The sequence below is a fragment of the Aquarana catesbeiana genome, linkage group LG05 (genome assembly GCF_042186555.1).
Source record: "Aquarana catesbeiana isolate 2022-GZ linkage group LG05, ASM4218655v1, whole genome shotgun sequence".
Taxonomy (NCBI): domain Eukaryota; kingdom Metazoa; phylum Chordata; class Amphibia; order Anura; family Ranidae; genus Aquarana; species Aquarana catesbeiana.
Genome location: NC_133328.1, coordinates 540,729,391 through 540,757,100, shown reverse-complemented (window position 1 = coordinate 540,757,100; position 27,710 = coordinate 540,729,391). Strand labels below are relative to the sequence as shown.

At 42.5% G+C, this 27,710-nt stretch overlaps 1 protein-coding gene across 2 annotated transcripts; it reads right to left on the bottom strand.

The window, feature by feature from the left end:
• On the bottom strand, positions 1-26,990 carry GDAP1 (ganglioside induced differentiation associated protein 1). Of its 2 annotated transcripts, none has more exons than XM_073631819.1 (6): positions 26,775-26,990; positions 13,723-13,915; positions 11,033-11,206; positions 9,314-9,408; positions 4,248-4,362; positions 1-579 (listed from the first exon to the last, which is right to left on the bottom strand). In XM_073631819.1, the coding sequence occupies exons 1-6, from the start codon at positions 26,853-26,855 to the stop codon at positions 194-196; spliced, it is 1,044 nt and encodes a 347-aa protein (XP_073487920.1). In that variant the 5' UTR covers positions 26,856-26,990; the 3' UTR covers positions 1-193. The 2 variants fall into 2 exon arrangements, with proteins under 2 accessions (XP_073487920.1, XP_073487921.1); XM_073631820.1 differs by lacking the exon at positions 26,775-26,990 and adding an exon at positions 15,027-15,147.
• Between the last annotated feature and the right edge of the window lie 720 nt (positions 26,991-27,710).

Here is a 27,710-nt window from a genome sequence, read left to right as displayed (position 1 = left end):
TAAATATTTATCCATTTATTATGGCGTAATATATTTCATCACAGTTTAACACTCATAATATGTGCCTAGCTGGGCAGTTCTAAACCATACACTGACTATTATCGCTTTCCATATTTCACCCTATTCTTGTATGTTTATTAGCAGTGGTGATAACATATTAAACTGATATCCATATTCACATCCTTACAAAGAACTAAAAAAAGTTTTTAGCCCTAACTGAGGTGAAGACATTAAACAGTCTTTTTCTAATGCACATGAAGATGATGTACCCGGCTCCGGCCAGTAACCCCATCATCAAGGAAGAACCAAGAATGGAGGGCGCTCGTTTTCTCGCCACACGGAACGCAGTCGGCAAGACAGCGGAGATTAAAATATTGTTGACATTTCCCAGAACTTGATTAAAAGTCTTTCTCTGCAGAATCCGTTCATAATATGCCTCTAGATGAGGACGCTTGCCATTCCCCCAGTTTCTTCTAGCAAATCCTAGGAACTTCAGCCGGTGGAGAGTGACAGCTAACGATACATCTGCCAGGCTGAAGAACTGTCCACACAGCCAGGAATCATTACTTATGCCTTCCTCTAAAGCCAAGAAAAATAAGAGACAATCTGTTAATAAACCTTTTTAGCATGTAAGCATAAAAAAACACGATGGAGAATTCATATTGGTTGGTTTGATTGGAAAGAGGTTGACATTCGTTTTATGGATAAATATACCTCATCTTCATCCATATGGTTAGGGGAATCCAGCCTGACAATTTGTAAAATATTTATTAAAGCGGAGGTCCAGCCGTTTTAAAAAAAAAAAGTCAGCAACTACAAACACTGTAGCTGCTGACTTTTAATAAGGGCACTTACCTGTCCAGCGAGCCCGCGATGTCAGCCCCCCAAGGCCGATCCGTCCGTCTGATCAGGAGCCGGCGCCGCCATCCTAACTAAGGGAAACAGGCAGTGGAGCCTTGCTGCTTCATTGTCCGTTTCCTACTGCGCATGCGCGAGTCGCGCAGGGCTTTGTGAATGGACCTGTGGTTTTCTGGGACACACACATGTCCCAGAAGACAACGGGGCAGCTCACCGAAGAGGAGGAAGTGAAGGAGCAGTGCCATGGAATAGGAAGAGGCAGATTAGGAAGACTGCCTAGCAACAGGCATTTCTGGTAAGTAAAAAAAATTTTTTTTTCAAATATTTTTTATATTTTTTTTTGTAGAATGTTAATGTAATTTTTACTTTTAGGGTGGTCCTCCGCTTTAAGAATCATTAAACCAGGTAGTATCTTTTCTTTGTCTTCTGACTTAAAGTGGTTGTAAACCCTTACATATACCCAGTGAAATGACTGGCCTTGGGTGATACACAGAGATTAAACAAATCCTCCTACATAAATTGCACCTGTTAATCTGCAGTCTTCTGTTCTCTACACCTGATCACAGTGCAGAATTTATAAAGCTTGTCTGAGCCTTAAAGGGGTTGTAAAGGTTCAGGGTTTAAAAAAAAAAAAATAAAGAAACATGTCATACTTACCTCCTCTGTGCAGCTGGTTTTGCACTGAGTGGCCCGATCCTCCTCTTCTGGGGTCCCTCAGCAGCGCTCCTGGCTCCTCCTCTTCTCGAGTGCCCTGTTAGAGAAGCGCTCTCCTTAGGGACACCCATGCAGGTGCGCTCCCGTGTCCTGCTTCTGTGTCTACTGACATAGAAAGCAGTACTCGGCCCCGCCCCCGGTCATTGGATTTGATTGACAACAGCGGGAGCCCATGGCTGCGCTGCTATCAATCTATCCAATCAGGACCCGAGACACTGGCTGGAGCTGGTGTGCTTGTTCCCGTTGTGGGAAACACAGGGCTCAGGTAAGTATAACGGGGGCTTGGGGGGGCTGCTAAAGGGACAGAAGGTTTTTATCCTTAATGTATACAATGCCATAAGGTGAGAAAACACAAGGGTTTACAACCCCTTTAAGAAAAAAGGGGGCAGAGAGCTGAAGTCACGCTCTGCAAAGCTTTGTGAGGAGAGGTCTGAGAGCTGATTGGAGTAAAGGTACACACCCCCTTCACACAGCACACAAGAACAGAGCTGAGACTGTCAATCAGCTGGAGATCCCTCCCTTGTCACCATTTTTTTCCAGGTGTCAGGAAAACATGTCAGAAGTGACTCATGCTGATATCAGAGGAATGAAGCAGCAGACAGAAATGAAACTTAGGGGTTGATTTACTAAAGGAAAATAGACTGCGCACTTTGCAAAGTGCAATTGCACACTGCAAGTGCAGTTGCTCCAGAGCTTAGTAAATGAGGTAAAGCTTCACTTTGCAAAGAATACCCAATTACATGCAAGGAAAAAAAAAATTTTTGCTTGTACAGGATTGGATGATGGAAGTCAGCAGAGCTTCTGCTCATTTACAAAGCTCTGGAGCAACTGCTCATATGGGGTGCAACTGCACTTTACAAAGTGCACAGTCTATTTGCCTTTAGTAAATCAACCCCTAAGTGCTCTAAATTGAGACAATTACACACTATAGAGGGATGTGACTTGTTCATGTTTCATGTCTGGGGTTTACAACCACTTTAACAGTGGTAGACATCTACCAATGGTGTCAGGTTTGCATGCATTGGATTAGATTTCACAGAAGGATAAAAACAAGTCCAGTAGTCAACAATCTTCAGCCACAAGAAAATGACATCTTACTGTGCTTATACGTACTATTGGTACATAAGTCAGACACTTTCTTTTCATTTTTTTATTTATTTTTTTTTGGTACTTCATATGTAAAAGCAACTCTGTCGCCACTAAAAATAAATATTTAAAAAATCACCCTGCAGAAGAAGATGAATAATACTTTCCTGTCTGATAGGCAGTTTTAACTTTACTACCTTCAAGAGTTATGTTGGCAGAGGAATCTTCAGCATCTGACACACTTCTTGTTATATCAGGTGCCTGGTCACACCTTTTTTCACTATGGCTCCACCCATTGTCTCCTGAAGGACGACACAGTGACATGGGTGCAGATGAAACCACAGCAAAAAAAAAATTTTAAAAAAGACCCAAGAGAGGGTCTAATTCTACCTCATCCCATCCAAAAAAAAACAGGAGTTGAGTTCCACTCATTGCTATTCTGCAGAATTTCAGTACCCCTGCATGACTAGGTACACAAGTATGAATACAAAGGGAAATTTTTAAAATTGTCCTGACCCCTTAAACTCCCATACCCGTATACCCTTGTATCTGTATATGGTTTAATAATATTTGTACATTTCTGCTATGGGCCTACTGATTTGGGATGCACTTTTTTTGGCAGTATTGTCTTGCAAAAATTGATTTCCTTTTTCTATATATTTTACAGACAAAAAAGACATCTTGCAAAAACTAATATTTAGAGTAAGAAGAAGTCTCCATTCTCCATTCAGACTCCATTTTGATCAGCAGGGGATCTGTCCGCTGATCCCCTGCTGATCAGAACAGAGGGGGCAGATGATAGGTCCATGTCAACTCAGTTTCTGCAGAATGGATACAGACTAAGCCTGTTCTGCTCTACGGGCGGCCGGGTGTAAACAGATTCCAGGTAAGTATAAATCGAAGGAGAGTGCCGCTCACCAAGCTTCCAAACCTTAACTGCCCCCGCCCTAGTGTGAACTAAACCAGGTGCTGGCGTTGCACAAGTTGAGTGAAGATAAGAAGATTCCTATTGTAGAACTTTAAAAAATCCAAAATACAGTCACATAAATAGAGACAGGACGGGGTATAATGGCTAACGCGTTTCACATCAGTAAGCATGAGTAAGCATCCAATGATGTGAAACGCGTTAGATATTATACCCAGTCCTGTCACTATTTTTGTGACTGTATTTTGGATTTTTTAAAGTTCTACAATAAAGATGTTTTTCTTCAGAGTGCAGCAATCTTCATGTAAACTGATTCCGCTGTCCGTTTACACCCAACTGCCCTCCGGTCTGCTTAGACAGAGGAAGACAGATCCCTTTCTGTTACATCTGGAGGTAGTCAGACGTAAATGTTCACAAATGTGTTGGGTCTATCACAGTCTGCTGGTAAAATGCAAACACAAACTGAAAGGGCACAGATGTCACAAAACTGACATGCTGAAAGGAATGGAGCGGCGCCCAGGTGAAAGGACCTTTACTGGATAAAGAAAAGCTGTTGTGTTACCACAGCAAACAATCAGAAAATATCTGTTGGAATCTGATTGGCTATGTGCTGTACAGACAGTTCCTACATTTGTAATGACACAATTACACACGCTGCACTGACCTGGACTTTCTTCACTCCGTCTCTGTAACTCCACTTCAACTTGATCCAGGACTTTTTCCAGCTCATCCAGTATTTTTGTCAGGTATTTTATATTATCATGTTCCATCAATTTGCTCTACAAAGACATATGCATAAGCAGATTCAATATGGTGTTAACACATCATATGGTAATGCATTCTGATGATTGAATATAAATCCTCTGTCTGCCAGCAATATATGGAATCTAATTATTTGCAGCAGAATTTATGCATAGGTATATCCACAAATTAGAATTCATCATGTACTGATCTGACTTAAGCATTTTACATAGTGATTGCTTTTTGATAAGCCTGCCCCTTACTATAAATGTAGGGTTTAAAACAGCCATAAGGGGCTGATTTACTAAAGGAAAATAGACTGTGCACTCTGCAAGTGCAAATTCTCCAGAGCTTAGTAATTGAGGTAAAGCTTCACTTTATAAAGAGTACCCAATCACATGCAAGGAAAATTAAAAAAAAAACAGCATGTTTGCTTGTACATGATTGGATGATGGAAGTCAGCAGAGTTCTCCCTCATTTAATAAACTCTGGAGCAACTGTACCTTCAAAAGTGCACAGTCTATTTGCCTGTAGTAAATCAACCCCATACTGTCATTACCCTTTTGGTTGGGAAAAGAAAGGAAGAGACAGGGTTGGGGGGAATTAGGGTCAGTTAGGATCCATTAGGGGTGCAGGGGCGCGGAACTCATACGTTTGTATGAGTTTTTTTTTTTTTTCAATCCACATGATTAGAGCTTCTCCTCCCACCCAATCAGAACAGGAGGCAGATCGGGTTGGCAGGGAGGAGAAGCCGAGGAAGCCATGGAGGGATGAGTGCGGGGGGAGACCTTCACTGTGGAGGGGTAAGTGTGGGGGGGGGTGTCACCGTGGAGAGGCTGAGTGCGGGCAGACCTGGGGGGGGTTAGTTTGCTGCCCCTCCCCCTAAAAAAAGTTTAGCACCAGCCACCACTGGTCATGACCCCCATTGGATATTTTTTTTTATCATCTATGTCCCATTGCAGAGATTTCCCTTCACTTCCTGTCCCCTAGCCAAACAGGAAGTGAGAGGAAATCCCTAAAAATTAAGGGAATTCCTTGGGGACCCCCAGGTCACCAGAACTAGTGACCCCATTGGAAGATTTCCCCTCTATTACTTTTTTGGGGACAACCCAAAATGTGGGATTTTCTTTTGCTTTCACTTTCAGTAATAACGGTAAACAGGACAAATAGAGAGGGTGATTCTCCTTAACGGGGGTACAGACAGCAATAAAAACTGACAGGTGTTCTAATCCCTCTCCATTTTATCCAAAACTAAAAAAAAGTTTTTCCTTTATTATACTTTAATGGATTTGTGTTGCCCTCTAAGCAACAGGAAAAGGACCCTCTCTCAATGGTGTATTAATTTATTTTTTAATTTTACCTAAAAATGGTTAGAATTAACGAACAAGATTTACCCACTACAGACTTCAATGCCATTCACACAAAGTTTGGGTTCTCCAAACATCAGGATTTACCTAACTGTAGGCAGATTCACGCATCATTATACTTAAAGTAGAACAATAGGCAAACCTTTTTTCATATTGGATAGAGCAAAAGAGGGTTATCACCTCTGTCAGATTTTTTTCGCCATCTGTGTCCCATTGGGGAGATGTCCCTTTATTTCCTGTCCCATAGCTAAACAGGAAGTGAGAGGAAATTCCTTGGGGGGACCAGGTCACCAGAACCAGTGTCCCCATTGGAAGACTTTCCCTATTACTTTTTGGGGACAACACAAAATTTGGTATTTTCTTTTACTTTCACTTTCAATGATAATGGTAAACATGAAAAATAGAGAGAGTGAATCTCCTTAACAAGAGCACAGACAGCAATACAAACCTAGTAGACGTTCGAATCCCTCTCCACTCTGACACTTAAACTAAAACAAAAGTTTTGCCTTAAGTTATACTTTAACCGGTTCCCGAGCGGCTCACGCAGATATACTGCGGCAGAATGGCTCTCCTGGGCGAAACCCCGTATGGGTACGGCTTTTCCTTTAGAAGCCGCCAGAGGGTGCGGGCGTGCCCGCTGCACGGCAGGGGACCCGATGCGCGACCGCGTGCACGAGAGCCAGCACAGGGATTTGTGTGTGTAAACACACAAATACCTGTTCTGTCAGGGGAGAGGAGACATATTGTGTGTTCCTACTAAGTACTCATTCACTCCCTTGTTATCTCTTGCCTTGACTATTGCAAATCCCTTCTCATTGGCCTGCCTCTCCATAGGTTATCCCCTCTTCAGTCTATAATGAATGCTGCTGCCAGACTTATCCACCTTACCCACCATTCAGCGTCCGCCAACCTTCTCCTCCAATCCCTCCACTGGCTCCCAATCACCAAAGCGAATTAAATTCAAAATACTAACCACAACATACAAAGCCATTCACAACTCTGCCCTGAGCTGCATCACCAATCTTGTCTCCAAATATCACCCAAACAGTCCTCTCCGCTCCTCCCAAGACCTCCTACTCTCAAGCTCCCTCATCTCCTCCTCCCATGCTCGTCTCCAGGATTTCTCCAGAGCCTCTCCCCTCCTCTGGAACTCGCTACCTCAACCTGTCCGGCTATCCCCTACTCTTGCTACTTTCAGGCGATCCCTGAAAACTCATCTCTTCAGGAAAGCCTATCACGTCTCCAACTAATCTCCTACCACTTCCTTCAGCTCATTCCCCACAGTTACAACCTTTTGTACCACCTGCCCTACCCTATTAGATTGTAAGCTCTTTTGAGCAGGGCCCTCTTAATCCTCTTGTATTTTATTGTATTATAACTGTATTGTCTCCCTTTTATATTGTAAAGCGCTGTGTAAACTGTTGGCGCTATAGAAATCCTGTATAATAATAATAATGTCCCCTCCCCCAGTCAGTCCTATCACCATACAGTTAGAACACAGTGAGGGAACACACATTTAACCCCTTGATCACCCCCTACTGTTAACCCCTTCCCTACCAGTGACATTTACACAGTAATGAGTGCATATTTATAGCACTGATCGCTGTATAAAATGTCAATGGTCCCAAAAATGTGTCAAAAGTGTCCGATCTGTCTGTCGCAATGTCGCAGTACTGCTAAAAATCACAGATAACCGAAATTACTAGTAAAAAAATTAAAATAATAAAAATGGCTTTTTTTTTTATTTCAAAATTGACGCTCTTTTTTTGTTTATAGCGCAAAAAATAAAAACCGCAGAGGTGATCAAATACCACCAAAAGAAAGCTCTATTTGTGGGGAAAAAAGGACGCAAATTGCGTTTTTGGTTACAGCATTGCATGACCATGCAATTGTCAGTTAAAGCGACGCAGTGCCAAATTGTAAAATGTGCTCTGGTCAGGAAGGGGGGTAGAATCTTCCGGGGCTGAAGTGGTTACTACCCTAACTTTGGGAAAATACAATCTAATTGGCTGATGCGGATTACTACACTTTTGACATCATTAGTGCTCCATCCATGCAACTTATCCCTTTAATTAGTGACATCAAAATGACATAGACTTTGTGTTTAAATAAATACAGCCAGTGCCTGACATGTACTTGATGAGTGTATAATAAAGAATAAAAAAAAGATTCTAAGACCATAAATTTAGATGGCTTTAAATATAGCATGTAAAATTTCAGGAGCTCCAGGATCTTTAACCACTTCACCCCTGGAAGGTTTTAACCCCCTTCCTGACCAGGCCATTTTTTGCAATACGGCACTGTGTTACTTTAACTGACAATTGCGAGGTCGTGCGACAATGTACCCAAATAAAACTGATGTCCTTTTTTCCCCACAAATAAAGCTTACTTTTGGTCGCATTTGATCACCTCTGCAAAAACAAAAAAAAAACAATATTTTTACTTTCTGCTATAAAACATATCCATTAAAAAAATGTAAAAAATCGAATTTCTTCATAAATTTAGGCCAATATGTATTCTGCTACATATTTTTGGTAAAAAATCCCAATAAGCGTATATTGATTGGTTTGCGCAAAAGTTATAACGTCTTCAAACTATGGGATAGATTTATGGACTTTTTTTTTTATATTTGTACTGCTATTGGCGGTGATCTGTGATTTTTAGCGGGACTGCAACATTGCGGCGGACAAAAGGGAACACTAAGTGACACTTTTTAGGGACCAGTGACACCAATACAGTGATCAGTGCTAAAAGAATGCACTGTCACTGTATAAATGACACTGGCATGAAAGGGGTTAACATCAGGGGCAATCAAAGGGTTAAATGTGTTCCCTATGAGTAGTTTCGAACTGTGGGGGAGATGCCTTTTACTAAAGGAAAACAGAGATCCGTATTTCTGCTTAGCAGGAACACAAGATCTCCATTTTCCTCTCTGGCAGACCACCGTTCTGCCTCTCTACGAACGAGCACCGGGTTCCCAGCAGACATCACATCGGCCGGACCCACTGATTGGCTCCCGCTGTGTCCAAGCACAATGGGAGCAGGGCTCCGTGCCCCAGAGCTATAGAAGATCACATACAGGTACATGATTTTGCAGTATATGTACCTGGGGAGGTCCTTAAGCGGTTAATTCACTGCATGTTTTTTTTCACCTTAGTGTTTTATTGTTGCTATCAGGGCCGGGACAAGGAGTGGGCGAGAAGGGAAGCTTCCCTGGGCGCAGTGGTCTAATGTAGGGATGGGGGGCCTTCCTTCTGTAACAAGGCTGACAGAAGTAGTGACAGCGGCAGTGATTTTGACAAGTGAGTGACCGCTGGTTGTAGAACCCCCTAAGCTTGCACATCATGAACGGGGGGGGGCATGGTTAGGTATCTTTGCCCTGGGTGCTGAATGACCTCGCCCCAGCACTGGTTGCTATAGTAGCCTAATATAATAATAACATTTAAAAATGTTGTCTCTGTGGTTGGCGACATCGGTTGGATGCTTATTGATCAGCAGGCCCTCAGACAATGATGTTCCTACTGGCGACAGGTACACCGCCAGCATTATGTTTCTAAAGGTAATACCAATACTAAAATACATACTAGGTAAAGACATTTAAAGCCCCTTTGATGGGACTTACTTTTAGGCGTTTCTGTTTTGCAATGTAAGCATCTTCAAGATCTGGATTTTCTTGAGCAAGTTTTTTGAGTTCGGACTCAGTGCTCCCAATTTGAGCTAGACAAAAATATATTTGGATAGAAAATACATTTAAATAACTCCATAACAACATGAGAAAGGAAACGAAACGGTTTCATGTATAACAGCTTTCACCCTTATGGTATAAAATGCACAATATTGGGGTTGATTTACTAAAGGCAAATAGACTGTGCACTCTGCAAGTGCAGTTGCTCCAGAGCTTAGCAAACAAGCAGACACTCTGCTGACTTACATTATCCAATCATGTGCAAGCAAAAAATGCAGTTTTATATTTTCCTTGCATGTGATTGGATACTTTTTGCAAAGTGTAGTGGCATAGGGTGCCACCTACATACCTAAAGAGCACAGCAGTGGCATATTTTTTGGAAAATTGACAAAGTATCTTTAGCAGCCTATGTGCTGTATCAAAGGATTTTGGGTCATTGTCCTAAAAAACCCATACAATAGTCTGTAAATTACCGAGACATTCTTGGCAGTTGGTAACATGTAGCAATAGTAAGCATCAAAGGGGACCTCAATGAGATGCTGGGACAAATACCCAAGGCAAGAGTAAGGCAGATGATGTTGCTCACAACCAATGCATATTCTAACATGCACGTAAGGATGCTGATATACAAATTAATTTATTCTGCATCTAAAGAGTTTGCATGAGCAAATTAAACTGTCAATAACCCACATCATTAAAAGCTCTCAATAAATGGTGTATTACATGCTGTTCATACTCACTCAGTCACTATGAGAATCGTTTTCTGTATTCTGCAAAAAACCTGGTTGATCCTGCTGTTCCTCCCCCTTCTGTCCATGTTCCCACTGCAGTTGGGCATTTTGCAGAGCAGTGTTGCCAGCTAGTGCACATGTTCAGTTTTCAGTGTATTTTTACCCTGAGAATTCCCTCCCTATTACATCTGAGCAGCCCATGTGACTATGGAGTCACACATGTGGCCATATATACAGTGATAGATGACAGCCCAGCCCACCCCCCGGATTTCTCTATGCTTACTAACCAGCTAAACATAATGGAGATTGAATATTTCCTCTTGATTGATGGAGGCTTCTCCTCCCTGTTATTCTTTGACACAGGCTGGAGGGGCGTGACACAGCCTGTGACTGGCAGAAATCCGCCCACACCATGTTATTGCCAAAAAATAATAAAGATTTCATTTAAATTTATATTTGTATGACAATTTAAAAGAGGACTAGAAGCTCCTCCTGCTTATGTTTCCCTGCAGACACAGGCTGGGAACGATCTGGGTCATGTGACAGCTGTCTATCTATTAGGAAAAAAATGTACTTTGATTTTTTTTTTTCTTTTAAAATAAATACAGTGCCATCATCCACATAAAGAAATAGCCCAACTGTACAGGGACTGCAAGAGGCTGATACCAGGCCAAATTCAGATACTTACACTGCTTGCACTTAAAAATACAGCTTATTATGTATTATTCGTTACAGAGCTGCATTCATATCTGCCTTTTATATCTGCCCAGAGTTAGGATGTAAGTCAAAGATGATTGAGCCTGAACAACCCACAGAGAGCTCACCATATCTGTCCTGTTTGTTAATTAGGACTAAGTATATATTATTCTGTAAAGGCAGAATTTCTTATTAAGGAATATATACATATTAAATATTGTATACATACTGCGAATCCTGGATGTGGCATATGCTGGAATCATGGATTCTGCTGTTAGTTCTGGGTGTAGGATACAGCCATGAGTATACGCATCCATGGGCAAGGAGTCAAGTAGCTCTCTGTAGTGTTGTACTCTTAGGTAGTACACACTTCCTTCTTCTGGAACTAGTCTTGCTGTTTTATCTGTAGACAACACAGAAAAATTTAATCAGATGAACATAAAGTCGTTCATTATATCTAAGCCCAAGAACAATTCCAGCTTACCAGCCAAAACATGCGGTGGCTGCATTTGTTTTCTTTCTGCATTTGTGCTCTTCAGGCTAAGAACGTAGCATAGGATGCATTAAGGTGAAAAAACACGAAGCTTTACAACCCCTTTAAAACCGCCCCGCTAGCGGCCGAATAGCTCCGCTAAAACGATGGTAAAGCGGCGCTAAATATATCGCCGCTTTACCGCCGATGCCCACAACGCTCCGGTCTGAAAGTAGCCTAAATGAATGACATGACTTACTGTATCTAGGTCAGGGCATATCTATGAACCTCCATTCGTCACAATTATATTCATGTATGTACGTCTATTGAACCACCACAGTAATTATTACTATGTATCTTTATAGAATGTTGTAATTGTTCTTTCCTATTCTCTTTGAAAAAACAATAAACTGAGATTGAAGTAAAAAAATGGACAGATCAATATGTAGGAAAACAGCAAGCCAATACTATCAGAGTTTTAAGGAATTACTATATTGTTTTCATACAAGATTCACGTAGCTTTCTCCCATGATTCACACATTTTCTTGTTTAATTTAATTGAAAAAATGTGTGATTCCAGGGTACAATTTGTGTAAATTTTGTGTGAAATAAAAATATAAATAGACTAATATGTGACTTTTGCAAATATGATCACCCCTAACGAGGCTCCATCTCTGAACGTTTATTTGCATTTAGATGCGGTCAGTTTAATCTGCATTTATGCTCAGTTGCCATCTATGCGGGTGGTTGTGGGGACTGAGCGATTTCCGCACCCGCAACCACCAGCTGTGAAAACGTGCTGCTGTGAGAAAATGCAGGAGGCTGCCATTCATTCTGAATGGCCCCCCACACTTGTAAAAATGCAGCAAGTTTGTAGATGCAGGAATCGCAGGAAAATGACATTAAAAAGGGCATACCATTTCCTTGTGGGCTGCATTTTGAAAATTTTTCTGCAGGAAATGCAGGCACGGCAGTCCACTCACATGAATACACATAGGTGTGAACCAAGCCTTATGCTGACCATACACTAGCTGAAAAAGCGTTCAAAAATCTGTCATTTGGACCATTCGTTAATTTTTCGTCCAGTTAATGGGCACCAACAGAAAATAGTTTTTAACTTTTCGGCCTCATGCACACTGGACGTTTTTACAGCTACTGTTTTTGTCTCAGATGTTTTTTTCTGCTGCCAATAAATTCCCCATCATGTTATCCAATGTGTCCATGCATACATAGGCTTTTATCAGCAGTTTTTGACAGGGGCGTTTTCTGGCTGGAAAAAAAACCCAGAACTAGTGGATTTTGAGAGCAGTTTTTCAGCTTTAAAACTGCTCTAACTCTGAAAAAAGCCTACAAACACCAAAAAACGCTGAAAAAGGTGGCTATTCTGCATTTATCACAGTGTTTGAGCCTTTTGTGGGAGTACAGTAAAACCTTGGATTGCGAGCATAATTCGTTCTGGAAACATGCTTGTAATCCAAAGCACTTGTATATCAAAGTAAATTTCCCCATAAGAAATAATGGAAACTCCGATGATTCGTTCCAGAACCATTTATTCATAAGTCCTTCAGTTTATAGTCCATATAAAAAGATTATAGCAATGTGGTAGGTTGTGTAACCATAAAATGTCCATCCACAAATGAAAGCCTCCACAAGGGGATTAGAAGCAAAATCCAGCAGGACCTAATAGAGTATAATAGAGAAGAGAGGCGCCTGTAGCAATATGGTTACATTTAATGAAGGTACAACAAAAGCTTATGGCTCAAAAACGCTGATAAGTGCAGAATAGCAAGACATCGCTTGTATATCAAGTCAAAATTTATGAAAAAATGTTGCTCGTCTTGCAAAACACTCTCAAACCAAGTTACTCTCAAACCAAGGTTTTACTGTATAATTGTGTTAAAACAAAAAACTAAAAAACGCTACAGCTAAAAAACGCAGTGTTCATGAGGCCTTCAGATCCGAAAAATTGAAGGTGGGAAACATCCTGCCAAACAAAAAATAAATTGAAAGATTAATGCGTTTCTCATCCATTAAAAATGTAACTGTTTGCACCGGGCATATGTGACATTGAGCAATTTATCGATCAAAATTTGGTTGTTACATGATGGCACTATCGTTTGCTCTTACAGCCGAGTGTTCGTTATTCGAAAACGAGTTTGAAAGATTTTTCGTATAGTATATGCCCAGCATTAGAGAAAATAGACTGAGTCCAGAATCAAATCCAGGTTCCAATTGATGGGGATATTTATGTTTTTTAATTGAGCATATTTTGGAGAAAATTATTTTGCGATAAAATAACAAGTTAAAATAATATATCCATCTTAGTTAATTAAGCCTGAGTTCCATTAACTTTAGAACATCCTTGGTATCTTTATTCGACCTCCAATTTGCAACAAGCAAGAAATGGAATTAAATAACCCTATTGTACGCATCAGACAATGGTTTACCATCAGTAAATGTCTGTTCCAGATAATCAATAATTTGTGTAGCTTCACAGATGATATTTTCTCCGTGAACAAGGACTGGAACTTCTCCTGATGGGTTAAGGCGCATAAACCAGGGCTCATTGTTTTCACTCAAAGGTAGACTGACATCGTGTTCTTCACATTTCAGACACTTCTCCGCTATTACCAGTCGCACCTGAAATGAATCACAAAGAGGAATGTCAGAGATGTCACCAGAATAAAAAACACTTCCAGATGCTAATCAATCATTTGTTCCATAGTGCCAATATCATTTCTACTGCTGCTGTATGTTTTGTCCTCCTGTCATTTCAATATAGGCAAATTCCAAAGGACTATGGAGGGTAAAACCCCCAATTATGGCGGAATTTTTAAGGCACAACTTACACAATTTTTTAACATTACACCAACATTTATTACAAAATTGTTTTCATAAAAGCAGCAAACAGTTCAAAAACATATATAGACACCATACAAAAACCTTTCCACAGAGCTACAGTGGATCCTCGGTTTGCGAGTAACATGGTTAACGAGCGTTTCGCAAACCGAGCACTGTATTTCTAAAATTCCTAACTCGGTTTGCGAGTGTCATCTCACAAACCGAGCAGGATTCAGGCCAAAAGCGGTGTGCAGTACTGCTTGTGGCCTGAGGTGGGGGGCGCCGGAGCCGAGCAGAGCCGAAAGTCACCGATTGGCGCCGTTTGGAAATGCACGGAAAGGCCCGAGGACAGTTCGGCTGACCTGGGCAAACCTCGGAAAGGCTTGTGTCTTTCCGAGGTTTGCCGAGGCCCGCTAAAGTGTCCCTCGGGCCTTTTCAGCCGTTTCCGAGGCTCTCCGGCGCCCCCCGCCTCTGGCTGCATGCAGTATTGCATCCCATTGAAGTCAATGTGGAACAAATTATTTTAATTTCCATTGACTTCAATGGGAAAACTCGCTTTATATGCAAGTACATTGGATTATGAGCATACTCCTGGAACGTATTATGCTCGTAATCCGAGGTTCCACTGTATATTATTGGATGTTCAATCGGAGCTCTACATATGAATGTATAGTGACAATCGTAGCAGTACAGCCGATTACAAAAAGCTCCCACAACCTCGACGTGTTTCTTGGATAAAAATCCACTTCATCAGGAGTTCATTGAAGGAGCATATATGAGTACACTAAATGAAACAATGCATATATACTGTACATATGAAAATTAATACTTTACTATTATTCCAAATAACAGATAAAAGGCAGTTTATTTGTCTAAAATCTGGAACAAAGTGCATAACTGTCCGAATTACCTGAACATTCGAATGCAATGAGGGACAACCTCCATGCCACTGGGGGATGGCACACATACAGAGCCCCAGGTAAAGGAACAGAGCACCCCGGGGAGCACCACACCCAACTATCGCAGAAAACAAATGATTTGGAAACGTTTAGATGCGCATCTCATGGTATATGGAAAACAGCACAATGTCTACAATCTCTAAGAAAGGAGGAAAAAATGCCCTTGTTTGTATATAGGTATGGATCATAACGTATGTCCATATGTATAAGTAATAAGAAAGAAAATGAAAAAAAAATGTTGTTACCTGTAAAATTCTGAGAATAGCCAGACAATTTCTTACATTTGGTTTAACCCAACCATTTGATGCTTAAATCTTCTAAAAGGCAAAATATAAAGGGTACGCTGGTTTTAGTTTATAGATTGTGGCTATAAATGATGTTTTATATATACAGTATAGGCTAATTCCTTATTATACTGTACTAGTAAAAGTGTTTTGGGGATGGAGATTTTACAAACAATGCTAAAGAAGTGTCTTATAATCTGAAGAGGAGCGCATAGGGTATGGCAAAGGGCACCCTTTCCTACCCACCTAAGTGGAGCCCACTGAGTAACATACTTACCTTCAGGCCTGACCCAGCAATGTTCATATGCAGCCCTATGTAAGGCGACACAGCCTTCGCAAAGAAGACCTCCAGCCAGCTCCTCTTCACTGCCTCCTAGGTGACGGCTATACTCACAGCAGCCAACAGCGGTCCTGCAAAGTACAGCCATCCAATAGAAGTAATTGCACTCGGAGGGGGAAGGGGGGACCTGAAGCTGTGTTCTAAAGCACATACTTTGGTTATTGGTTTTAGGGCCAGTTCACACCACATGCAGTCCAGTGCATTTTTTTTCTGCATCAAAAATGCATAGAAAGTAGGTTATATGGTTTCCAGTGGCATAGTTCACACCAGTGCGGTTAGTTCCAGAAAATAAAGTAGAACATGCTGCATTTTTCCAAAAACGCACCGGAATGCAATTGAAAGCATCACAAACGTACAGGACCCCAGTACAGTGAAAAAAACAGGAAAAAAACAGAAATAAAAACATCTGAAATGCATCCGGAGACGCATCAAAAATACATAAAAACTGCACCCGAACGCATCAAAAATGCATAAAAACAACGTTAAAAACACGCATACAGAAGTGCATCCAGAACAGATCTGGAGTGCATTTTTGTGGTGTGAACCAACCCTCAAGCACGTGAGCTAGAGACTGGGCGCTTGAGCACACATGTGCTGGAGACTGGGTGTGTAACCACACCCCGCATATGAAAGGGGTTAAAGCCGTTTAAGACATTCCATTTCCGAACACAAAGGCAGCTACCGAACACTTCAATCAGCCGAACAAGAAACCCATACAAATAATTCTCCCCCAGGTATGAGACGAGGCTCTGTCTTGAGGGTCAAACAGGAATGGACTTTCATTGAAAGGAATACAAGTCTTATATACAGTAAAAAGAGGAGGTGTATACCTCCTGCTCATATTACTCTGAAAATACACCTGTGACCAGAAACCTAATTAACATGAGCTCATTAACTAATCCCTTTAAGCAACCTGGTCATTGTTATGATAAATCAGGATTTCACTACAGGTCAGACTTGTTGTCACCAAGCTTCACACAGTAGATGATACATTATCATAAGTTTAAACACAGGACTCCTTCATACAGTTTCAGGGTTAATTAGCCCAGACAACAATGGCTAAAAGAGAACCCACACTAGACTCATTTACATTATAGAAGATAACAGACAGGTGGCTGGAGTTGATGACATTAGCATCTAACAGTATGTGTCCCAACAGTATGAATCAGTCACTATTTGCAATATGGCAAACACAGGGTTCCCAGAGTCTGTGTCTCTTGGGAGGATATGGACCTGAATCCAAAGTAGCACCACCCCAAGGGTCCCCAGGCATACGGCTCACAAAGAACACCGTTCCCCCAAATGCCAGGGCCCATGATCGGTAGGCAAGAGGCTAGCATTCAGTCCCCTCCAAAAGCCTCTGTCCTGGCTAGGTCTGTCACAGGGTGCTTAGAGTTTAACACTCAGGCATTGAGGACTTGGTGCTGAAGGGTTAACACAAATGAGCTGAGGATCAGTGTCTAAGGGGTTAATGCTCATATTCTGAGATATCCTGAGATATATGAGTGGGTTAATGCACACACTGCAGACTCATCACTGAAGGGTTAATCCACACAATCTAGAGATAGGTGACTGAAGGGTTAAAGTGGAACTAAAGTCTCCCAATCAACATGAACTATTTCTAATGCTTATGCTGCTAGTATTAGTACATAGATAGGAAGATATATTATACTTACTTGTTTTAAACTGTTTTCTCATCAGTTGCTTCCTGGTTTCTGGCCTAGGCCAAAATTATGATATACATCTCAGGAGACTTCATGGGCATTTTTTTTTATCTGAAGGAGAGGAGGAGGGGCTTTCTCAGCTAAGCACAGCCTCCTGCCTGAATGCCTGCACTAAGGGCAGATGGATTCCAGGAAGTAACTGCTACATGAAACATCTGCCCTTACTCAAAAGGGCCGCGGCTAAAAATGCTTGGGGAACGTTTTTTATAGTGATTTCTTAACAATGTGAAGAATGGGAATATGGATGAATAGGTGAGTTTTCTTTGCTATTAATTTAATAGCAATTTCAGGTTGTGGTGCTCAGATACAGTTAAGTTTCACTTTATTGTTCATTCTGTGAGCAGGAGGGGATCACTGTGGAGTAAAGTGATGGTGAACGCTTAGTTTTTCTCCCCTGAAATATAAAAATAGGTTTATATTTCCCTTATAAACATAATAAAGTGCAGCTTTGTTAAAAACAAATAATCTTAAAATGATCTACCAAAAAAACAAAATCAAATACAATAGTATATGTGCACAAAATAGTGCAAAACTTGTGAATACACTCACACAATCTTCCTCATAAATCACATATAAGACGTACAATGCAACATAAAACTGTATTCATGAGTTTTGCGCTATTTTGTGCACATATTCTACTGGATTTGATTTCTTTTTTTGTGGATCATTTTAGGCTTATTTGTTTAACAGTGCTGCACTTTATTATGTTTTTATAGTACATGTGGGTGTGAATCACTTTCTTATGCCTAGTACACACTACCCTGTTTCCCCGAAAATAAGACCTAGCGTGATTGTCGGTGATGGCTGCAATATAAGCCCTACCCCCCAAATAAGCCCTACCCTGTTTCGCCGAAAATAAGCCCTACCCTCAAAATAAGACCTACAAGGACTTTAACTAGGGCTTATTTGGGGGGTAGGGCTTATATTGCAGCCATCACTGACAATAAGGGATGAGCTTCGAGTTCGAGTCGAACTCATGTTCGACTCGAACATTGGCTGTTCGCAAGTTCGCCGAACAGCGAACAATTTGGGGGACAATTTGCCGCGGAACACCCTTTAAAAGTCTATGGGAGAAATCAAAAGTGCTAATTTTAAAGGCTTATATGCAAGTTATTGTCATAAAAAGTGTTTGGGGACCTGGGTCCTGCCCCAGGGGACATGGATCAATGCAAAAAAAAGTTTTAAAAACGGCCCTTTTTTCAGGAACAGTGATTTTAATAATGCTTAAAGTCAAACAATAAAAGTGTAATATCCCTTTAAATTTCGTAGCTGGGGGGTGTCTATAGTATGCCTATAAAGGGGTGCATGTTTCCCGTGTTTAGAACAGTCTGACAGCAAAATGACATTTAGAAGGAAAAAACCCATTTAAAACTACTCGCGGCTATTGCATTGCCAGTCCGACAATACACATAGAAGTTCATTGATAAAAACGGCATGGGAATTCCCCACAGGGGAACCCCGAACCAAAATTTTTTTTAAAAAATGACGTGGGGGTCCCCCTAAATTCCATACCAGGCCCTTCAGGTCTGGTATGGATATTAAGGGGATCCCCGGCCAAAATTTTTTAAAAAAATGACGTGGGGGTCCCCTTAAATTCCATACCAGACCCTTCAGGTCTGGTACAGATTTTAACCATATTTTAGCCAGACCCTTATCCGAGCTTTTGGTATGGATTTTAAGGGGAACCCCGCGCCAAAAAAAAAAAAACGGCGTGGGGTCCCCCCAAAAATCCATACCAGACCCTTATCCGAGCACGCAACCTGGCAGGCCACAGGAAAAGAGGGGGGGACGAGAGTGCGGCCCCCCCCCTCCTGAACCGTACCAGGCCACATGCCCTCAATATTGGGAGGGTGCTTTGGGGTAGCCCCCCAAAACACCTTGTCCCCATGTTGATGAGGACAAGGGCCTCATCCCCACAACCCTAGCCGGTGGTTGTGGGGGTCTGCGGGCGGGGGGCTTATCGGAATCTGGAAGCCCCCTTTAACAAGGGGACCCCCAAATCCCGGCTCCTCCCCTGTGTGAAATGGTAAGGGGGTACTTACCCCTACCATTTCACTAAAAAACTGTCAAAAATGTTAAAAATGACAAGAGACAGTTTTTGACAATTCCTTTATTTAAATGCTTCTTCTTTCTTCTATCTTCCTTCATCTTCTTCTTCTTCTGGTTCTTCTTCCGGTGTTCTCGTCCAGCATCTCCTCCGCGGCGTCTTCTATCTTCTTCTCCTCGGGCCCCGCCCCTCTCTGACGCACGGGACATGACGGGACTTCCCTGTGGCATTCCCCGTGACGTCACAGGGAAGTCCTGTCAAGTCACCGTGCGTCAGAGGGGGGCGGGGTCACCGGGTGGCCCCGCCCCCGTTATTTAAGAACCGTCAGACAAGGAGACGCCGTCACACAGCAGGAGCCTCCCTCCATGCCAGCATGGGTGCGGAGCGGCCCGAAGAAGAAAATGAAGAAGAGAAGAAGAGAAGAAGATGAAGAAGAAGATGAAGATGAAGAAGATGAAAAGAGCGGGAGCCTCCCCCCATGCCATGGGTGTGGAGCGGCCCGAGGAGAAGAAGATAGAAGACGCCGTGGAGGAGATGCTGGACGAGAACGCCGGAGGAAGAACCAGAAGAACCAGAAGAAGAAGATGAAGGAAGATCGAAGAAAGAAGAAGCATTTAAATAAAGGAATTGTCAAAAACTGTCTCTTGTCATTTTTAACATTTTTGACAGTTTTTTAGTGAAATGGTAGGGGTAAGTACCCCCTTACCATTTCACACAGGGGGGAGGGCCGGGATCTGGGGGTCCCCTTGTTAAAGGGGGCTTCCAGATTCCGATAAGCCCCCCGCCCGCAGACCCCCACAACCACCGGCCAGGGTTGTGGGGATGAGGCCCTTGTCCTCATCAACATGGGGACAAGGTGTTTTGGGGGGCTACCCCAAAGCACCCTCCCAATGTTGAGGGCATGTGGCCTGGTACGGTTCAGGAGGGGCGCTCTCTCGTCCCCCCCTCTTTTCCTGCGGCCTGCCAGGTTGCGTGCTCGGATAAGGGTCTGGTTAAAATCTGTACCAGACCTGAAGGGTCTGGTATGGAATTTAGGGGGACCCCCACGTCATTTTTTTTTTTTAATTTTGGCTCGGGGTTCCCCTGTGGGGAATTCCCATGCCGTTTTTATCAATGAACTTCTATGTGTATTGTCGGACCGGCAATGCAATAGCCGCGAGTAGTTTTAAATGGGTTTTTTCCTTCTAAATGTCATTTTGCTGTCAGACTGTTCTAAACACGGGAAACATGCGCCCCTTTACAGGCATACTATAGACACACACCCCCCCCCCCCGCTACGAAATTCAAAGGGATATTACACTTTTATTGTTTGACTTTAAGCATTATTAAAATCACTGCTCCTGAAAAAACGGCCGTTTTTAAAACTTTTTTTTGCATTGATCCATGTCCCCTGGGGCAGGACCCAGGTCCCCAAACACTTTTTATGACAATAACTTGCATATAAGCCTTTAAAATTAGCACTTTTGATTATTCATGTTCGTGTCCCATAGACTTTAACGGTGTTCGCGTGTTCGAACAAACTTTTTTCCTGTTCGCATGTTCTGGTGCAAACTGAACAGGGGGGTGTTCGGCTCACCCCTACTGACAATCACGCCAGGTCTTATTTTCGGGGAAACAGGGTAGTAGTTTTTTTGTTCAACCCAGCAAGGCTGAGCGAAAATAAAACTGACAGCTCAGGAGGAGCTGCTGTAATAACCACCTGATGTTAGTACTATACAGCGATCTCCCCTGCTGTTCTGTTGTGTTCTGACAGGGGGATGACTTGTCAGAACACTCTGGTCAGCGATCTCAGGCATTGGCTATAAAAGCACTGATCGGGAGCCAATCGGCAGACCTTTTTTGGTCATGTCCTTCAACAGAAGCCAGCCGAATGTCCAGCTTCTGTCGGACCGACTCCAGTACACATGGGCCGAATGTCAGACGGTTTCTATTGAACCAACCAATGCCACCCGGCATTCAGCCCATGTGTACTAAGCTTTAGTGTTGGCTAGCCGTTAAGGTTTGGAGGTATTAGGTTGCGCACGCAGTACTGGTGCTTGTTTAACCACTTACCACAATACCGGGCAATTTTCAGCCTTCAGCGCTGTCACATTTTGAATGACAATTGCGCGGTCATGCAACACTGTACCCATGTGAAATTTTTTGTATTTTTTTGAGACAGATAGAGTTTTCTTTTGGTGGTATTTAATCAAAACACGGGTTTTTAAATGTTGCTAAACAAACGAAAAAAAAAGACAATTTTGAAAAAATATATATTTTTGTTTGTTTCTGTTGTAAAATTTTGCAAATAAATAATTTTTCATCTTCACTGTTGTGCGATAATAAGGCTGCACTGATGGGCACTGAAATGCTGCACTGATGGGGCTGAACTGATGATCAGCTCCCTGATTATCAGTATAATGCCCCTGTCACCTCAGGAAAGCCAGTTATTGGCTCTCCTTTCCTCAGACCCTGACTGCGCAGTGTCCAATCACAGCTGATTACATGGTAAAGAGCCAATGCTTGAGGGACACAGCGCACCACCTATCATATGACATCCTCCCAGAATGAGAGCGGTCCCGTCTGACCGTCATTTTACAATACGGCGTACAGGAAGCAGTTACATTTACCTGCCCTGTTCAATGGTATTGCAGAAAGTGGCCCCTTACCTCCTCTTCTAGGGCCCCACAGTGGCGCTCTCCACTTCGCTTCGTCTGTGTGAGACCCCATAGCAGGTCCCTCCCACTGCTCTGCGCTCTACATGGGCCATGTACAGCACAGTGATGATGTCCCTGCTACGTTTACAAGGTAATGGCATTTGGTGTACACAAAGTATATTTAATTCCTTTGTGGCCCTTGAGGAATATATTTAAAGTATGGTTTTGTCTGGAGTTCAGCTTTAACAATTTGTTTCCTGTACATTTTTTTATTATTTCTATTTTTACAACCATTTATTATTATTATTATTATTATTATTATTATTATTATTATCTTGTTTTGTATATTATATTATATTTTATTTTATTTTTTGCATTTTTGCATTTTAAAAAAAGCTAAAAGAAAAGGCTTTCTATAATATGTAAATAACATTGCAATGCTTTGTACCAGAATCATAATGTAAGTGTCCCTCAGGTTCCCTGTCACCAGGATAGAATGTGGGGAGAAATCTTTATAATGGGGACAATAATCTGACACAGGTTCTAACTCTTCCTTTAGTTGGAGCTAGGCTTTAAAATGCATATAATATAATTCAAGTATAATATAAGAGAAAATAACATACAGTATCTCACAAACATGAGTACTCCCCTCACATTTTGTAAATATTTTATTATATCTTTTCATGTGACAATACTAAAGAAATGAGACTTTGCTACAATGTAAAGTAGTGAGTGTACAGCTTGTATAACTGTGTAAATTTGCTGTCCCCTCAAAATAACTCAACACACAACCATTAATATCTAAACCACTGGCAACAAAAGTGAGTACACCCCTAAGTGAAAATGTCCAAATTGGGCCCAAAGTGTCAATATTTTGTGTGGCCACCATTATTTTCCAGCACTGCCTTAACCCACTTGGGCATGGAGTTCACCAGAGCTTCACAGGTGACCACTGGATTCCTCTTCCACTCCACCATGATGACATCACAGAGCTGGTGGATGTTAGAGGCCTTGCGCTCTTCCACCTTCCGTTTGAGGATGCCCCACAGATGCTCAATAGGGTTTAGGTCTGGAGACGTGCTTGGCCAGTCCATCACCTTTACCCTCAGCTTCTTTAGCAAGGCAGTAGTTGTCTTGGAGGTGCGTTTAGGGTAGTTAGGTTGGAATATGTAGGGAAAATGGCTAATTGGGCCCAATTTGGACATTTTCACTTAGGGGTGTACTCACTTTTGTAGCCAGCGGTTTAGACATTAATTTTCTGTGTGTTGAGTTATTTTGAGGGGACAGCAAATTTACACTGTTATACAGGCTGTACACTCACTACTTTACATTGTAGCAAAGTGTCATTTCTTCAGTGTTCTTACATGAAAAGATATAATAAAATATTTACAAAAATTTGAGGGGAGTACTCACTTTTGTGAGATACTGTATGTTATTTTCTCTTATATTATACTTGAATTATATTATATGCATTTTAAAGCCTAGCTCCAACTAAAGGAGAGTTAGAACCTGTGTCAGATTTTTGTCCCCATTATAAAGATTTCTCCCCACATTCTATCCTGTGACAGGGAACCTGAGGGACACTTACCTTCTGGTACAAAGCATTGCAATGTTATTTACATATTATAGAAAGCCTTTTCTTTTAGCTTTTTTTAAAATACGAAACTAAAAAAAAAAAAAAATAATAATAATGTACAAAACAAAATAATAATAATTATAATAATAATAATAATAATAATAAATGGTAGTAAAAATAGAAATAATAAAAAAATGTACAGGAAACAAATTGTTAAAGCTGAACTCCAGACAAAACCATACTTTAAATATTTTCCTCAAGAGCCACAAAGGAATTAAATCTACTTTGTGTACACCAAACGCCATTACCTTGTAAACATAGCAGGGACATCATCACTGTGCTGTACATGGCCCGTGTAGAGCGCAGAGCAGTGGGAGGGACCTGCTATGGGGTCTCACGCAGATGAAGCAAAGTGGAGAGCGCCACTGTGGGGCCCTAGAAGAGGAGGTAAGGGGCCACTTTCTGCAATACCATTGAACAGAGCAGGTAAATGTAACTGCTTCCTGTACGCCGTATTGTAAAATGACGGTCAGACGGTACCGGTCTCATTCTGGGAGGATGTCATATGATAGGTTGTGCGCTGTGTCCCTCGGACGTTGGCTCTTTACCATGTAATCAGCTGTGATTGGACACTGCGCAGTCAGGGTCTGAGGAAAGGAAAGCCAATAACCAGCTTTCCTGAGGTGACAGGGGCATTATACTGATAAATCAGGGCGCTGATCATCAGTTCAGCCCCATCAGTTCAGCATTTCAGTGGTGGTATTTGATCAGAGATACAATTTTGAAAAAAAACTATATTTTTTACTTTTTGCTATAATAAATATCCACAAAAATGTTTTAAAAAAACACATTTCTTCATCAGTTTAGGCCAATATGTATTCTTCTACATATTTCTGGTAAAAAAAAATCACAATAAGCAAATATTAATTGGTTTGTGCAAAAGTTATAGCGTCTACAAAATAGGAGATATATTTACGGCATTTTTATTTTATTTTTTACTAGTAATGGCGGTGATCTGCAATTTTTAGCAGCACTGCGATATTGCGGTAGACAGATCGAACACTTTTGACATCTTTTTGGGACCATTGACATTTATACAGCGATCAGTGCTATAAAAATGCACTGATTACTGTGTAAATGTCACTGGCAGGGAAGGGGTTAACACAAGGGGGCAATCAAGGGGTTGAATGTGTTCCCTCGTGAGTGTTTCTTACTGTGGGGGGGATGGGACTGACTGGGGGAGGAGACATGTCGCTGTTTGTAATTACTACAAATAGCAGATCCGTCTCTTCTCTCCTGTCAGAACGAGGATTTGTGTGTTTACACACACAAATCCCCGTTCTCGCTCTCGTGCCCCGCTATTGCGCACACCGGCCACACGCATCGGGTCCCCCGCCGTGCAGCGGGCATGCGTGCCTGCTTTGGCGCTTAAAGGAGCAGACGTACCCATACGGCGATTCACTGGGACGTGTCACTTTGCCGCCGTTTATCGGCATGAGCCGGTCAGCAAGTGGTTAAAGATGAATTCCAGCTTGGACCAATGTAACTATGTATGCAAAGTGTTCTGTGCTTGGACAAGGCAGAGAGGTGGGGTGTTGATGTCGCCCTCACTACCTTGTCCAATCAAAGAATGATTTGCATCCATTCAGAAAATGCAAAGCATTCTCTGAATGGCGCCCAAGCTGAGCAGCCGACCTCCTGTGTTCAGAACACAGCAGATTGGGCAGCCGGAATCTAGTGGAGATTAGTAGAGTCTACTTCAGTGGTTTCCAGCTTCCAGGGGCATTGTCCAGGTATAGTATGAACATAGTTACATCCAAGCTGGAATTCATCTTTAATGCAAGGTGAGCGACCAATCTTCTAAGTGCAAAATGCTTTAGGTATGAATCATGCCTGGAATTATTCTTTAAAGCAGTAGTAGACCGCAGTTAAAAAAAAAAAAAAGAACTTTCCCTGCAAGGCAATGTCCTAATGTGCCAGTATGCATCCGCCTTCCCGCGGCGCGCTGTCACCACTGACAGGGCTTTCATCTTACCCGGTCTTCATCCCAGGTTCACGGCTACATGCAGCGGCGGTTGGTCCAGAAGGTTTATAGAATGATTTATTTTTAAATAAACGATAATATGACTAACATTTTTTAACATCTTTAAGTTAAAAAATGTTAGTCATACTATCATGTATTTAAAAATAAATGGTTCTATGTGTGTGCAGTGCACTGTGCGGGGCACCGGACTAATAGGTGTCTATTAGCTCCATCAAGTTTTAACAAGCATGTGATTAGAGCCTGAGGCTCTAATTGGCTTGTTTTAAGTTGTCCTCAGGGCGCAGAGCACTGAACCCCCCCCCCCCCCCACACACACACACACACAAAGACACACACACGCACACACACACACGCTTTTTATTTTAGCTAATCCAGAAATCGCCATTGTGTTACTTTCGGTTCCCGGCTTCTGGTCCTGGCCAATCAGGGGGCTGAAGATTTGGAGCCGTGACAGCCCAGGCTGGAGGCTCCGTTTCCAAGTAAGGAGGGGTTAGTTTGCGCCCCCCCCCCCCCAAAAAAAATGTTTTGTCACCAACTGCCACTGGCTACATGAGTGTCCAGGGGCGCAATGAGGCAATGAAGTTTATGGCACGAGCTCTGAAGGTCCAGCACGGTATACCGGACGTTCAAAGTGCAAGTACCAGTTACGTCCCCGGCTGCATGCAGAGCGGGATCTACCCATCACCTGACTGCAGGTAGAACGTGATTATTGGGTCACTGACCCCCCATCTATGCAGATCTGCACAGCTCAATAGATGACATTGAAATGAAAGGAGAGGGACAATGTGATTGGCCAGGGAGGAAATGAGATGACAAGGGAGAGCCAAGGGAAGAGAGAGAAGATCATCCACAGATCATACATGGACCTTAGACAAGCCTCCTCCGTCTGTGCCCTGCAGTGATAGGAGGAGGAGGACGGCCGGGTACTGATCCCGGACTGTGATAGGCGGAGGAGGACGGCCGGGTACTGAGCCCGGACTGTGATAGGCGGAGGAGGACGGCCGGGTACTGAGCTGTCCAGGTGCTGAACCTGCGGCGCGGCGCTCACCTTCTGGGAGGTGAAGGAATGAGTCCAATGATAAAGGATCAGCTTCTCCTCCATCACCCGATCCGCCGCACTGTCCTCCATATCAGCCGGGGGGAGTAGAGCTCTTCACCGTCACCGGAGCCGTTACCTGCCGCACAGCATTGTGGGAGAGCCGATCAGCCGCTTGCTCCTTGTGCCGTTTCCTTCTCTGCAATGCTGGGACGGGATTGGCTTGCTTGGCAGTCATTGCTCTATGACTAGTGTGGTTAAAGGGTCACTCCAATTCCATCATACCAGTGCTTGTTGTAGCTGTGGATGTAATATCATGTATATACCTGCACCATAATCATTATACACCGTGCTCCCTCTCTATGTAATGTTCACATATCCTGGTATACAATATCTTATGATCGTAAACCTTTATTTTATTAAAATACCAAACATGTCATACGTACCTGTTCTGTGTAAGGGTCCTTTCACACGGGTGGTCCGCTCTGCGGACTCTGCTGAGAAGGAGAATGGCAGGTCCGAGTCCTCTCACTGTGCTGAGCGAAGACAGACAGAACCTCGCTCTCCTCTATGGGGAAATCGGGTAATAAACAGATCGCCTGTCCATTTTTACCCGCTCTTATCCATTCCAATGAGCCAGACGGATGGAAAATAGGGTCACCATCAGTGGCCCATCCATACAGGGCGCAGCAACGCACCCCCCTAATCCATACATCTGGCCCCTAATCTACATGCAGGGTGCTGGACACATAAATTCCAATGGTTTTGTTTTTGTTTTTGTTTTTTTTAGAAAGAGGCTCTAACTGGCTTCAAAAAAGGGTGAGCTCAGGGGGCAGAGCAGTGCACCCAGAGCCCACCCAGTTGTGTCACAATAGAGAATTAATATTCACTATTGTCTTCCTGATTCTCCTCCCGGCCAATCAGGAAGCACATCCTGAGGCCCGAGTG

What these genes read in the sequence shown, in the direction of transcription:
- GDAP1 (XM_073631819.1), bottom strand. Translation starts at nt 26,855, where the DNA reads ATGGAGGACAGTGCGGCGGATCGGGTGATGGAGGAGAAGCTGATCCTT. An exon ending in TGCCACATCCAGGATTCGCA is followed by an intron (nt 9,409 to 11,032) that starts GTATGTATACAA and finishes ATTTTTGTCTAG; the next exon opens with CTCAAATTGGGAGCACTGAG. An exon ending in CAAAACAGAAACGCCTAAAA is followed by an intron (nt 4,363 to 9,313) that starts GTAAGTCCCATC and finishes ATGTCTTTGTAG; the next exon opens with AGCAAATTGATGGAACATGA.